Here is a 13358-nt window from a genome sequence, read left to right as displayed (position 1 = left end):
TCTGACTGGAACCCAGTTCAGCAACTGATTGATTGATTGTGTGACTGTGGAAATGGATAAAAGTCCCCCCTCCAAACAATGACTATCATCAGTGCAGGCAAGGGAAAAAAATAATTTTAATTTTTATCATCTACAATACTGTCTTGTTTATTTTATAGTACAGTGCACTGATTATTGCTTTCATTTTATGGATCCATTTTATGGATCAATGGTCTTGTTAGATAGTAAAAATGCTGTTTTAGGGGTTGTTTTTAAAAGTCTGTGTTGCATTACTTTCTATGGGAAAACGTGCCTTGGTTTTGGAATGCTTTGGTTTTGGAAAGGACTTCTGGAACGGATTAAGTTTGGGAACCAAGGTACCACTGTACTGGATCCAAGCATGTTCGGCATCTATAATGACAACAGCATGTGTTAATGTGGCTACCACCACTAGACACATATGCAGTATGAGCCATGCATCTCCTACCCCTACTGCTCCTTTTCCTTTACTACCATGCAGTGTATTAACACACTATCAGCATCAACATCACTATCAATTGGCCTATGCACCGTATTCTAACAAAATTAACTCTGAGTTAATTTTGAGTTTGTAAACCCCATGAGAACACAGATTATTTCCCTTGAGGTCTCCTAAGTTTCAAGCAATTTCCACCAGACGGGGCTTCCGAGTGGGCACCTGAGAATGGAGAACGATACCAACAAGGGGGTGGGGGCTGATGTTTTGAGTGGTTTTTAGTTTTAACTTTTGACACAGCTTTAACTCAAGTCTATAGGTGGCCCAACTATTCTTCTTAATCCCCAAATGACCTGATGCTATGTTGTGTTGGGGCCATTTTAAAGGGGGGAAACAGCAGGAGTCACCAGAATGGAGATTAAATATGTTTGTTTGGGAGTTTTGTTGGCCATGTAACACACACACACTTCGGCTGAGTTATTGAGCATGCAACAGCAACACGTATGGTTGCTGTATCCCAGCCCCACCCCAAACTAGAAATAATGTTAAGTGGCATGGTGTATGTGGGCATAATGAGTTTATTAGACTTGCATTGCTAGTTCAACAATAGATGTACTGGAAAAACAAAATGTAAAGTTAGACTTCCAAGAGGAACAAACCCAAAGTGCACTGCACAAGTTGAAACAAATCTACCGAATCTGTGGGGTACAAATATTATTATTTATTATTATTACTGAATGTACAGTATTAAACCCAACCCTACGGGAAGTATTTTAGTTCAACAGTAAACAGAATTTTGTTCAAATATTGTAACGCTAGTGTGGGACACCTTCATAGTTCATTTGCTTGTATAAGTCTTTCATAGTACTGGAACAGAAGAATTTCTCTTTTATAAAAATTAATTGTTTTGAGTAAAAAAAAAAAGTTCACCCTAACAAGTGCCTGGTTTTCTGTAATACATTTAAAGGAGGGAAATCTTTTGTTATCTGTTCATCACAGCAGGTTCCAGTTCTTCATTTGATAGTCATGTAAACAGTTTTTTCTCTCCCTCCCTCTAGCTCCTACATGCAACTCCCAAGAAGTAACACTAGAGGGCAGCAAGCACAGTATTATAATCAACAAAGGGCGTTTCAGGTTCTTTCTAAAGCCATTGCTTGGAGGTGCAATTTCATTTACGGCTGCAGAATGGTGGTGCACACAGAAAACATGGACAGGAAATGCACCTAGTCATCTCATAAAATAACAGTTAATTTTTATCTTCTCAAAATTTTTATATTTTAACAATTAATGCACTAGCAACTATGCACTAATGATACCACAACCTAAATGATCATGAATATATACAAACATGTCCCTATAGTGCTTGGAGCTCAGTACCAGTTGGCAAAGAATTGAGAAACAACGAAGTTTCTCCAGGTTTTATGGCAAAGAAACAAAAGTCATTCAGCCATCAACAGAATGGCCAGTGCTCCATTATACTAACCTGAACTACAGGTCTGCACATTGCTAGAAAGGGCAAGATGCAGTCATGTGTACATGGAACATGCTGTACAAAGGATTACGCAAGCATCCTTCCCTTAAGTACACTTACAAGAAAGGAATTATGCCATGACTTTAAAGCAGCAAAATGCTGAGTACCTGCACCTAGGAAGAAGGGTGTTAATATAGCATTACTAGCAAAAATCTCTGTCAGTAACTTAAAAAAAAATAAAAACAATGTGGTTTAGATAATGTATACGTGAACAAAACAAGTGAGCTAAAAAGGAATCACAACTTCTTAGTAGCTCTTACCTAAGGTCTCTATTAGTCCATCCTCTGATCCATCTTCAGAGCCTCCTTCCCCTCGTTCTCCTACTCCATTCTCATCCACAGTCCCGACATCTGTAAGGCATGCTCTTGGCTGCTTTCCGTCCACAGAGCTGGCTTCTAAATCATTCTTTCGGTCTCTCTTATGTACTCTTGAGTGAAGGACAAGCTGGTGGTAAGTTCGAAAGGCTTTGCCACACTCTGAACAATGTGTGGGCTTGTCTTTGTTCTGGGACAATTTTGAATCCATCTCCATAGAAGGCACTTCACGGCCAGGGTATTTGAATTTGTCTTGTGGTATATTACCAATCGCTGTGAAACTTCCGCTTTTGCTTGCCTTGATCTTCCCCGTGCTTTCAATTTGGCTTGCTTTGTTTGCATTCCAAATTTCCCCAAGCTCTTCTTTATCAGAAGAGGAGTCATCATTGTCTGTACTTCCTTCATGCCCTGGCTCTTTCACTTGCCCATGGCCAGTAGCAATTTTTCCTTTGGTAGCCAGTTGCCATGCCTGATACGTACTGAACGGATCCAACTCTGCTATCCATTTCACAGGCTTTTCTTGCTTTTTATTGCTAAGAGGCATACGTGGTTTTAAGTTTAAAAACTGCAAAAACTCTTCCCTGGGCGATCCATTTCCTTTATCATCTGGATCAGCTTGTGAGCCATCATCACTGGCTACTGAATCTTTGGTATGTACTTTACTGTGCTCAATTAAACTTTCCTTATTCTGAAATAGGAAGCCACAAACCATGCAGATTTTGTAAGGTGATGTAATACTTTCAGTTACTTGGTCCTGTACAACCTCATTTATGGTTATAGGACTCTCTGATCCTTGAGGTGTCTTGCTTCTAGAACCAGGCTTACCAGTATGTGTTCTCATGTGATTTTTGAGGAACCATGGCTCCTTAAATCTCCTCCCACAAACACTGCACCAGTAAGTGAAAGAGTCCTTGTGCTTTCTCATGTGGGCCTCAACATCATACGCCTCCTCAAATGTTTGTCCACAAACCACGCAACTGAAATCTTGGCTATCCTTTTCATTGGCATCTGAGGGTGGCAAGTCTGTTTTCACTTGTCCTTTATCAAGATGGCTAAGGTATTCCGCTTCTACACGCAGAACTGCTGGTTCGCAGAGTGTTGGCCTGTGCTGCATTAAGACATGCTTACCAAGGTCTTCTGGATGCTTGAAAGTCTGATCACAAAACATGCAATCCAAAGGCATGCATCCTTCCCCTTGCATTAAGAACTTGTCTTGCAAGTTCTTGTACGAGATTGTGTTGGCCCCTTTTATTGGCATAGTGGCATCATTGTTCTCCATACGTGAACCAACAGTACTTGCTATGCCATCTGGTCCATCCATATATGCTAAAAGAGGTTGAGTAGGCATATTCCTTTGAAGATGTTAACATGGATTCTAGGCTTTTTTGCGTTGGAGATTAAGGCCACTTCAGTGGCTTCCCACCTGTTTACTCACAAATGTCCAAGCCCAGAGGACCATCAAGAGAAGTTTGTTGAATGTTTTTGCTCATCGGTAGGGGTAGAGATCCTCACGCAATACAAACTATTTATAAAAGTGTCCCATCAGTTCTCCAATGAAGGTACTGGATTGTTTATGCTCTCTGTGAAGCCTTTTCAGTTCATTTGAACTTCAAAGAAACTAGCCTGCATATATCTCCACATGTAAAAAATTCTGGTCTTCTTAAGCCCAAAGAAATATGGAAATGGTTTAGCAGCACCAAGAAATTCACCACCTATGGAGAGAAGATTTAACACACAAACATTAACTAAGGAAACATGGATATAATAAAATACTTTTGTTTAAAAACAAGAGATTAAACTAGTATATTTTATATGATTTATTCATGTTTTATACTGCTACCAATATTCAGATTAAGTAATAAACTACTCCCTTAAGTCACCATAGATAACCAGGAATGTCAGGGAGGAAAATGTATGGAATTCGATAAAAAAAAAATACAGCTTAGAGGAAAATATGTGTATTACTAGGCTTCTATGCTGGAGAAAGTGAAGGTCATTTCTCTCCACGCAGCATAGAAATGCAGCAGGGCTTACGGAAAAGGGACAGAGTGAAGCATTTCTCCTTGTCCAGTCTACTGCATTTATGAGCTGGCAAAAAAAGGAGGCAAAGCCCTTTCTCTGCGACTAGCACAGAAATCAAGCAGGAAGGCAGAGGAGCAGGAAACACTTAATGCCTCCTCAGCCAGACTGTTGCATTTCACGGCTTTTTACTAGCCTGATTTTTATTCATAAGAGAGGTTGACCATCTATCTATCCTACCAAGCTCCTCTTGAGGAGTTCAAAGTGGGCAGGTATTTCTTTTGTCTTATTTTTTGGCATGCTAGTGGCTTTTTATGGCTAATATTTAAGGCTGTCTTATAAAAAGTGACTTCTCCCTTTTAAAATTATTGCAAAACACACACATTTAGTCCAAACAACATTATTCTTCCTAGAATTCATTTTAAAACTGCAACTACAGCTAACAGTTTGCCCAGGCAAGTCTAAAAAACAATTCTGCGTATTCCACAATTAAGTAAGTATAACACAGCTATTGAATTCAGATTTCAATACATAGTTATCTTTAAAATGATGCAACTGTCAAAGGAAGTTACTAATTTCTGCGAGGAACCTGCCCTAGGGAGTTACTGTTAATACTCACATCATGCTTTTATATTCATATGGAGGAAGCTGCTTCAGTGAAAGAAGTCTGGTCAGGATTGTTACTAAAGTTCTTTCGCCTCCAAAATCCTAAATCTACATTTCCATTCTGGCTGAAAAAGTCAGGTGAAGCAGAATTACATTCCACTGTATTGCATCCAAACAATTTGGATTGTTTTATACAAGCCCTCACCTTGCAAAAATGGTTGAACTTTTAATATTAATTTAAAGTGTGAGTAAAGCTCTTATTCATGACTATATGCAACATCTGCTGTGGATAGTGCCCATCTGGCAGCCATTTTGAAGCTACACTGTCTGCTGCTACTTCAGCAGGCAGCCAACTCAGCAAATGGAGTTCCTACCCTTTGGATTACTTAACAGCACCATCAGCAGCAGACCTACCAGATAAGAGATTAAGACTACGTTAGCCCTAAAATAAAACTCTTCTGAGCAGCTGCATTTTGGTGATCCATTCTAAGCAATAACATGTTTAAATCTCAATTGAGAAGCAAATAGAATAAAAAATTATTCTAATTTCATTGGTCCAGTAGACCTGGTAATCCAGCTTTCAAGGCACACTTGTTTCTGATTTAAAAAAAGAAAAGAAAAGAAAGCTCAACAAGTTGTACAGGGCTGCATTTTGGCAGAAATAAAACGGCATTTCAAAGTACTTCGGCTTAATTCTTGTCTAAATAACCCTATAAGATGGGTCAGTATTATTATTGCCATTTAATAATGTATTTAAATATTTATAAACCACTTTTGTATAAAAAAGGGGGTGTATACCACACAAAGGTTGCAACTATAAAAGCAAATAAAATGGTGAGAGTGGGGGGGCAGAGGTTGGAAAGAGTGTCTTCCTGGAGTCCACCTAATGAGTTCATAATGATTGAACAGAAGACTACCAGCTTTTCCCCAAGTCAGTCACCACAATACACCAGCATATGCCGTTTAACAGGGAACAATTTTATCCCTATTTACTAGTATTTATACACGGTTCAGCTTTCTATTCCTCTCCAAGATGGGGGGAGGAGTTTTGTGTTACTTTAAAAAGCACCCGCACTCCCCAATTGACAGGGGTTGGACTAGATGACCCCCATGGTCCCTTCCAATTCTGTGTTTCATATTCTTTGTAAACCACTTAAAGATGTTATTTACAGTTAAGCAGTATAAAAACTTTGTTAAATGAAGTGCAATGCCGACACAGGACTGGCGTAGACACCACAATGTGCAACCACACTACACAATGCATTCCCTCCAAGCGTACCAGGCTTATGCCTTCACTCACAATCCAAAACATATTAATAAGAAATGCTACATTTATATAACACATTTCCTCCAAGGAGCTCAAGGCACTTAGTTCTTCCACCCTCACTTCATCCTCACAACAACCCTGTTAGGATAGGAGATTTGACCCAAGTCAAGAGTGAGTTTCATGACTTGACAGGGGATCTGAAACCATGACTCCCTAGTCGAACATTTCTAAGCACACCACCACATCGGTTCTTTTGATTAAACCAAGAGATGTCACTTGTCAATAGCATTATGTCTACCAAGATTGACATGAATTGAGGAATGAAGTTGTAGTCCTGTAACCCCTTGAAGAACCTAGGTTCCCCATCCTTCCATTACATGCTTGATGCCTATTCTAGATGTAATGTCTCTTCGCTTTCAGCTCCATAGATCCCACTGCAGCAAGAATTTATTTGTCAGTACTGTATTAAAAAATGGTAGACACTGCAACCATTTCCAAATCTAAAATGACCTTGCCAAACATGCAGGCACACCACAAATTCCTTGTGGTTTGAAATCCAAATGTTCTAGTTAATACAGAAGCAACACCCTAGGCACCTGGAGTTTCACAACTCATTTCAGTGTCTTCTGAACCCACAACTCATAAATCCTTGATCAGATTTTCCACATGGGGTACTGGATGTAACTCTAGGGTTCAGAAGCTCCATTCTTGCAAACAAAGAAGTCAGCATGAAAAGCCAAAGCCCTTTAACACCAAATTGCCACTTCCAAAATTGGCACATGTACACACACTACATTTAGTAAAGTTAAAGGTAGAGGACCCCTGGATGGTTAAGTCCAGTCAAAGGTGACTATGGGTTTGCGGATCATCTCACTTTCAGGCCGAGAGAACCGGTGTTTGTCCATAGACAGCTTTCCAGGTCATGTGGCCAGCAAGGACTAAACCACTTCATTTTAACACCGAGCAGATGACAAGTCATAAGGGAAGATATGACAAATGAAATGATCAGACAGGAAGCTTTTAGGAGCAGGAACTGAGCTTTTTATGCGGAAATGACACCCAAGCACACCACGGACTGTACTGAAAACTGACCATAGAAAATAAATCAACATGAGAATTTCTTGTAGCTTCAAGATCCAGTGTTCACTTTAAGCACAGTAAACAGGCTTTGGAGAATGACAGAAACCAATGGGAGATGTCAATCTATATTTGGAAACAGAACAGTCTACAATGCAGACTTTATACAAAATAAGGCACAAGACTGTAACTTTTTTAAAAAAAAAATCTGTATCCAGAAAACCACAATTAGGACAAATTTGGATCATCTTCTTTCCTCATTTTGTTGAAAATTCACCCATGAAAAGTTACAGAACTTTATTTATCTAAAGGCAACAGTGCCAAACCACCATCACCATGCAGATAGGTTAAATTGTTCCTTTTTAAAAACTAGAGAATTTGAGTTAACGTATTTAAAACTACAGTATACTGTATGTCTTTCAAGTTAGGAAAGAGTTTGCCTATCACTGGGAATCAAGGCCCACTGAAGTTCACATCACTTCATGATGGGAAGTGGCAGAAGCAGCAAGAGAGATCAGCACTGCATCTTCCTCTCTATAACCTAAATTCCAGTACTGCAGGAGCCTCCAACCCCCACACAAAGGCCTTTGGCACGTATAGGGGAGGGGAAGGGTCTTTCCTTTCACTTTACACCATGCTTTGGAGAACAATAGAAACTAATGCATTCTAGGAAATACACAAGAGAGGGTGGGTGAGCAGATGGAGAGGAATGATGGGGGTATGATGAGTTGCCCATGCAGACATGACATCTGGATTTCTGGACCCACTTAAGCTACCTATGTGAGCTTTTTCTACATTACAGGGTCAGCCTTGGGATCATAGCCCAAACTGAAAAGTTTCCATGCCCAACTCACTGTATGATGCCCATAAATGTGTGTGTGTTTTTTTTAAAGGTGCTATTCAACTAGCTAGAATGGCTATAGTTTTGAAAGAAGTTTCACTACCCCACTTTCATCATACAATTTTCCTGTGTGCACACAAGGCACAGGATCATGCCTATTCCTGTCAATTAAACTCCTGTGTAATACACATTTGTGCTCATACATAAAATGTAGTATGTATCACATGCAGCTTTAAAAAAAAGCAGTTTGAACTGCTCCTTTTTCCTCACAGGGAACCAATCATTCCTAGTGGTTTTCAGACATGTAGCTTCAGCAATCCTGTCCAACAGCTAATTCTTGTTTTGTATAGATTTCCCTTGACTTCATAACTAACAGAAACACTTTCATATATTGAATTTATGTCTGTCCTGTGATAACTGCACATTAAATTCATCATGTATTTAAAAAGCTACCAGCAAATCCTAGTAATGAAAAATATCAATATTTTCTTAATTACTTCATCCAACAAGGATAATGGCTGTTTTTTGTTTTGCTTTTTGTTACTTAAGTCCAACAAACATTGGCAGATGTGTGCTATATTTTCTCTCTGTACACCAGTCAACTGACTTTTCTTTGTGAACAATATAATTGTGTTTACAGGCATTACCTTAGAAACCATTCATGTCAGTAGGCCCTTAAATCTTAAGCTAGATGCAAAACTACATTGCTCATATTTCTCCGATAGCTGAACAGACCTCTGTGTGCTTCTTTTTGTTGAATAACATGAGCCTGAAAGTCCTCTGTGTAATCTCATGTCTACCATTTGTAGGGCAGGGGGAAGGACAGAAAGATCAAAAATACCTTACGAATTTTAAATTCTACCTGACAGTATTCAAATCTATTTTCTCATTCTCTGGTTGTTAAAAATTATACATACAGTATATGAAGATATACCTTTTATTAACATAATTGTCCAATTGCTAGAAGGCTTTTAATATAGGGTATTTTGTGAAAACAGAAGTGAATCTGTGGTACCTTCATAAAACATAACCAATGTATGTTATTACAGACCACTTCTGTTTGAGAGAGTTCTACAGACCAGACTGCATTTCTATAGTGTAGCTTAATTCTGACCTGGCATTGCAGTACTTCCAATTTCCCTGTTTAAGTGTTAAGGGACCTTTACACCACAATGCATCTTGCAAGAATAATAAGCTTTAACAGCAGTTTTACATTTTACTGTTGCTTCAGTTTAATGAGGAAATATGCTTTACCTCTCTATACTCTCTTCACACGACAGCCTTTAAGCTAAACACTCTGTTTCAGCCTTCCAGACCAAGGCCATTTAGTGCAACATCCTGTTCTTATAAAGGCCAACTAGATGACAATGGGAAACCTGCAAGCAGAATCTGAATTCTCCCACTTGTGATTCCTAGCAACAGATGTTTAGTTGCATACTACCTGCAACAGTGGAGGAAGAACAATGGCATTCTTGTAGGGCTTCACTTTTTCATTAAAAAGGAACAAGGAAGTTGCCTCCTGACCATTTTCCTTCCCTGTTGGCTCCTGAATGAACAGCAAGCAAAGCAGCTGGCTTCAGAAAGCAAAATACCGTAGCTGGAACACAACTCCCTTGTGCTTCTCAGTAAGAAAAGATGAGGCTACTTTGGAGTGAGTAGGCAGCAGCCAACATTCCAAGTTCTGGGTGGCTTCTGTACAGGTGCTGACTCACTGAGATGCCATGTGTGAACAGAGCAGGTATCTGTATGAATTCAGATGTTTAATTAAAAGTTCAACTGTGTAGATAAAGAATGTCAGTTGGGAAAACTCATCACATTAGTCCAACACTCAACTCTGCTGTGTATTAAGGCTCTTATTAAACAAACTCCAAGACCAATTAAGAGGCATTTGTAAAAAGGTAGCCAAATTGCAAGGCACAGCACAACAACTTCACACAGCTCATTCAAAATTCTTGGTGTCCCAGACAAAAATGAGACAACAAATGCAAACTGATAATCTATTTTGCACTCTGCATTGGATGAGCACAGACGATCATCTATTCAAATTCCTGTTTAAATTTGAGATGCTACAATTTTTAAAGACCTGATTAGTAATCAGATTGAGTTTCTTCTTATAGAAGAGAAACTAAGAATCTTCATATCATCATATAATTTTGTAAGATCTATTTCTGGGTAATGGTATCAGAGAACATTTGAAAAACCACTTGAAGTAGAAGTTTATAAACCAACTGAAAGTTTTCCTTCCATTTTATCAACCTAGTATTTTATATAATAACATACCTAGATTGTAGGTAGGATCCATGATTCAGAGAAGGTATCTTTAAATACACACACATAAAAGGGAGAAACATTTAAATTGGACTTTGTGTATTACAGCCTACGCTTTATTTATGGAATATATGCTGCCCAATTTTGGAACTATTTAACTCCTGTGTATGCATAGGAAACAAAGTATACTTGATTCAAAAGATTAAAATCAGTAGGACACAAAGCATAACTATTTTGTGAGAAAAAGAACTTCCTACATATTGTTTCAGCTGCAGAAGAGATCAAAATAAAATAATCTAGAAGTTTGGGCATTTGACCCTAACTCCCATGTAAATGTTTCCAACAGCTGCATAGTTTTAGCATCAACATTATTTTAAAATGCACTGATCTTACAAGTAAGCTAGAATAGTCATGTATCACTACAGGCACAGATTTTACAGCCATGAGCAGCTATAGCCAGTTGAGAGTCACATATTTTGTATCAATTGTTGACTGCCTTCATTAGAAAAAGCTACATTCATTTTCTTTACTAAGCATGTCCATAAAAGAGTAAATGCTGGTACTTGAGGACATTTTCAGGTTATGCCACAAGAACATTTTACATGTTAATAGGTTGCCAATGTACATCTCCATACACAAGTTCCATAAGGGTATCAGAACTGGAAAGGGCCTTTTTTTTTTTTTTTTTTTTTTTGCTGTAACATATTGAGGGCACAATCATATGGTCCATGGGAAGGTGTCATAAAGTAGGATTTTGAGAATCTCTCCCCAGGCAGTCAACCCTCCCAGTAGCCACAGAAAGGAGCACTGCTGTTGCTCCCTCTACTACACACACCATTTGGCTAAATGCAAACATTTTAAATGAATTATTTCTACAAGTATTACCACCACTTGAGCCAATTCAATCTACACAGTATCACAGCTGTCTTAGTCTGGCACATTCATGCTTTTTAGTGTAGTGGTCAGGATTCGAAGAAGTCACTCAGTCTGCTTCACATGCCTAAGGGGTTTGGGGATTGATGTTTCTAGAAGGGCAGCCTCTGGGCCGCTTGGCAAACTACTTTTAATGCTGATGCAAAATTACAGAAATTAATTTGAGATATATCTCAAGGGCCTGTTATTTGAGAGAGAGGGAACCAAAATCCCACTAGGACTAGCCCAATTGAAAGAAAGAGGTTGCAATCCAAAGAATCACCAACACATCTCACTAAAACCAGCAAACATGCAGTAGCTTCCAGTTAACAATGGAAAAATATTCATGGCATGTAATGTGCCTAATAATTGCCAGACATCTCTAAAAAAATTATCTTATCCCCCATATCCTTTATTAATCCCTTTGTATGTTCCCATCTGAAGTTTGAGACAGAAGAACACTATCACACTGGAGTATCTTTGGGATGGAGATACCTGTGTCCAACAAGACACTAAACACATTCTAATTAGTACTGGAAGTTCCAGCACATACAGAGTAGGGACCAATTAGTTCTGTCAGCCTGACCCAGAGCAGAAACAAAACAGCTGAAACACTCCTTCTGTCTTTTTGTATCTGCCTTTTGTTAGGTGTATGGATTAGCATATTTGAGAGAATTGAAGCCTAGGCTAAAGAGTTCTGCATTTGGATAAGATACATTATGTGTGAAAACATTAAGACCTACCATTAAAATACTTCAGCTTTGAAAGGGGTGCTTTTTAAAAGTACCTTAGTCTAGGAAAAACAATATCTACTGAAGTGACGGGGAATGTTTAGTACTTGGTAATCCTTTATATGTAAATGCTACAGGGTTGGTGGAGGCAGGGTGGAATGCAGGCTGGCTCCCATTTGAAGACTTACTAGCATGGGTCCTGGTAAATGCCCAGTGTTCTTTAGTTTCCTTATGTTAGGGGTTCTCGTTCTTATATAGGAGCAGGCAGCACTTAAACATTTCTATGTCCTCAAAAAAGTTCTCAGACTCTCTGAATTTCCTTAAAATACTGCTTATAAAAGTAAAAAAATTCCTTCCTGTAGCACCTTAAAGACCAACTAAGTGTTCTTAATTCTAAGACCCTTGGGTATAATGTCCAGGTTCTTGCATTTAGTAAGAAAGAAGATATCAGTCTGTACCTGTGCAAGTTTCTTGGTGAGGTTGATGGACTTCCATTTCATGCGGCTCAATGTGGTGCCTTCCATGGTTCCAGTTACAGATGGGTAGCCGTGTTGGTCTGCCATAGTCGAAGTAAAAAAATTCCTTCCTGTAGCACCTTAAAGACCAACTAAGTAAGTTAGTTGGTCTTTAAGGTGCTACAGGAAGGAATTTTTTTACTTCGACTATGGCAGACCAACACGGCTACCCATCTGCTTATAAAAGGTTAATCTAATTCCAACACCTCACTTTATAAAGCAATTTTATTTTAATAATATTAAGATCAAGCTTTAGCGTACCAAGAATAATTCTACAGTATAATCAAATACCTCCATGGTGATAATGTGCAGCTATCCTATGTCTCATAAGTATTGGATTAAGTACTAAAAATTATTTGTATCGATTTATTGCAGGGTATCAACTTTTAGATGATTCAGCCCAGTATTTAAGGCTCTCAACGGTGAAAAGGATTTTAAAGAAACCCCAAACTGGCAAATAGTATCTAATTTCTTTCTGATGCTGTGTGTAATATTGCAGCAAGAAATCCTATTACTACTGCCATTACCATTTAAGGCCTACCATGTATAAAATACCAGATTTTGATATTGCTACCAGCCCTACATCACTTAAGGTAGAAAAGCTGTAAGAATTTCTGTTTGGCCTTATCTGTGTTTTGCCAAACCAGTTTACAACATAGTCAAAATAAATTGCATGGCACAAAGTTACTCGGACTGTACCATTTTAAACTCTGGACGGTATTGTACATTCAAATGTTCCTCAGAATGAACTGAAAAGGAATGAAACACCAACTTCTTGCTGCTTTCCATATACTGGGATGTGTTTAATTTTGTTTAATATGGG

General features: G+C 38.6%; 1 protein-coding gene across 5 annotated transcripts in view; it reads right to left on the bottom strand.

Annotated features, from left to right (window-relative positions):
• Positions 1–13358, bottom strand: part of ZNF217 (zinc finger protein 217) — a 34000-nt gene that overhangs the window by 9688 nt on the left and 10954 nt on the right. For 3 of the 5 annotated variants that reach the window (XM_081011069.1, XM_081011066.1, XM_081011070.1), the window contains exon 2: positions 2246–4011. In XM_081011069.1, coding sequence (XP_080867195.1) covers positions 2246–3647 — 1402 coding nt within the window. In that variant the 5' untranslated portion in view covers positions 3648–4011. Of the gene's footprint in view, positions 1–2245; positions 4012–4937; positions 5160–13358 lie in introns of those variants that run through there. The other 2 variants (XM_081011067.1, XM_081011068.1) reach the window with 2 other exon arrangements.

Source organism: Podarcis pityusensis (assembly GCF_964106645.2).
Source record: "Podarcis pityusensis genome assembly, chromosome: 6".
Classification (NCBI taxonomy): Eukaryota; Metazoa; Chordata; class Lepidosauria; order Squamata; family Lacertidae; genus Podarcis; species Podarcis pityusensis.
This window is presented reverse-complemented; position numbering and strand designations above follow the sequence as displayed.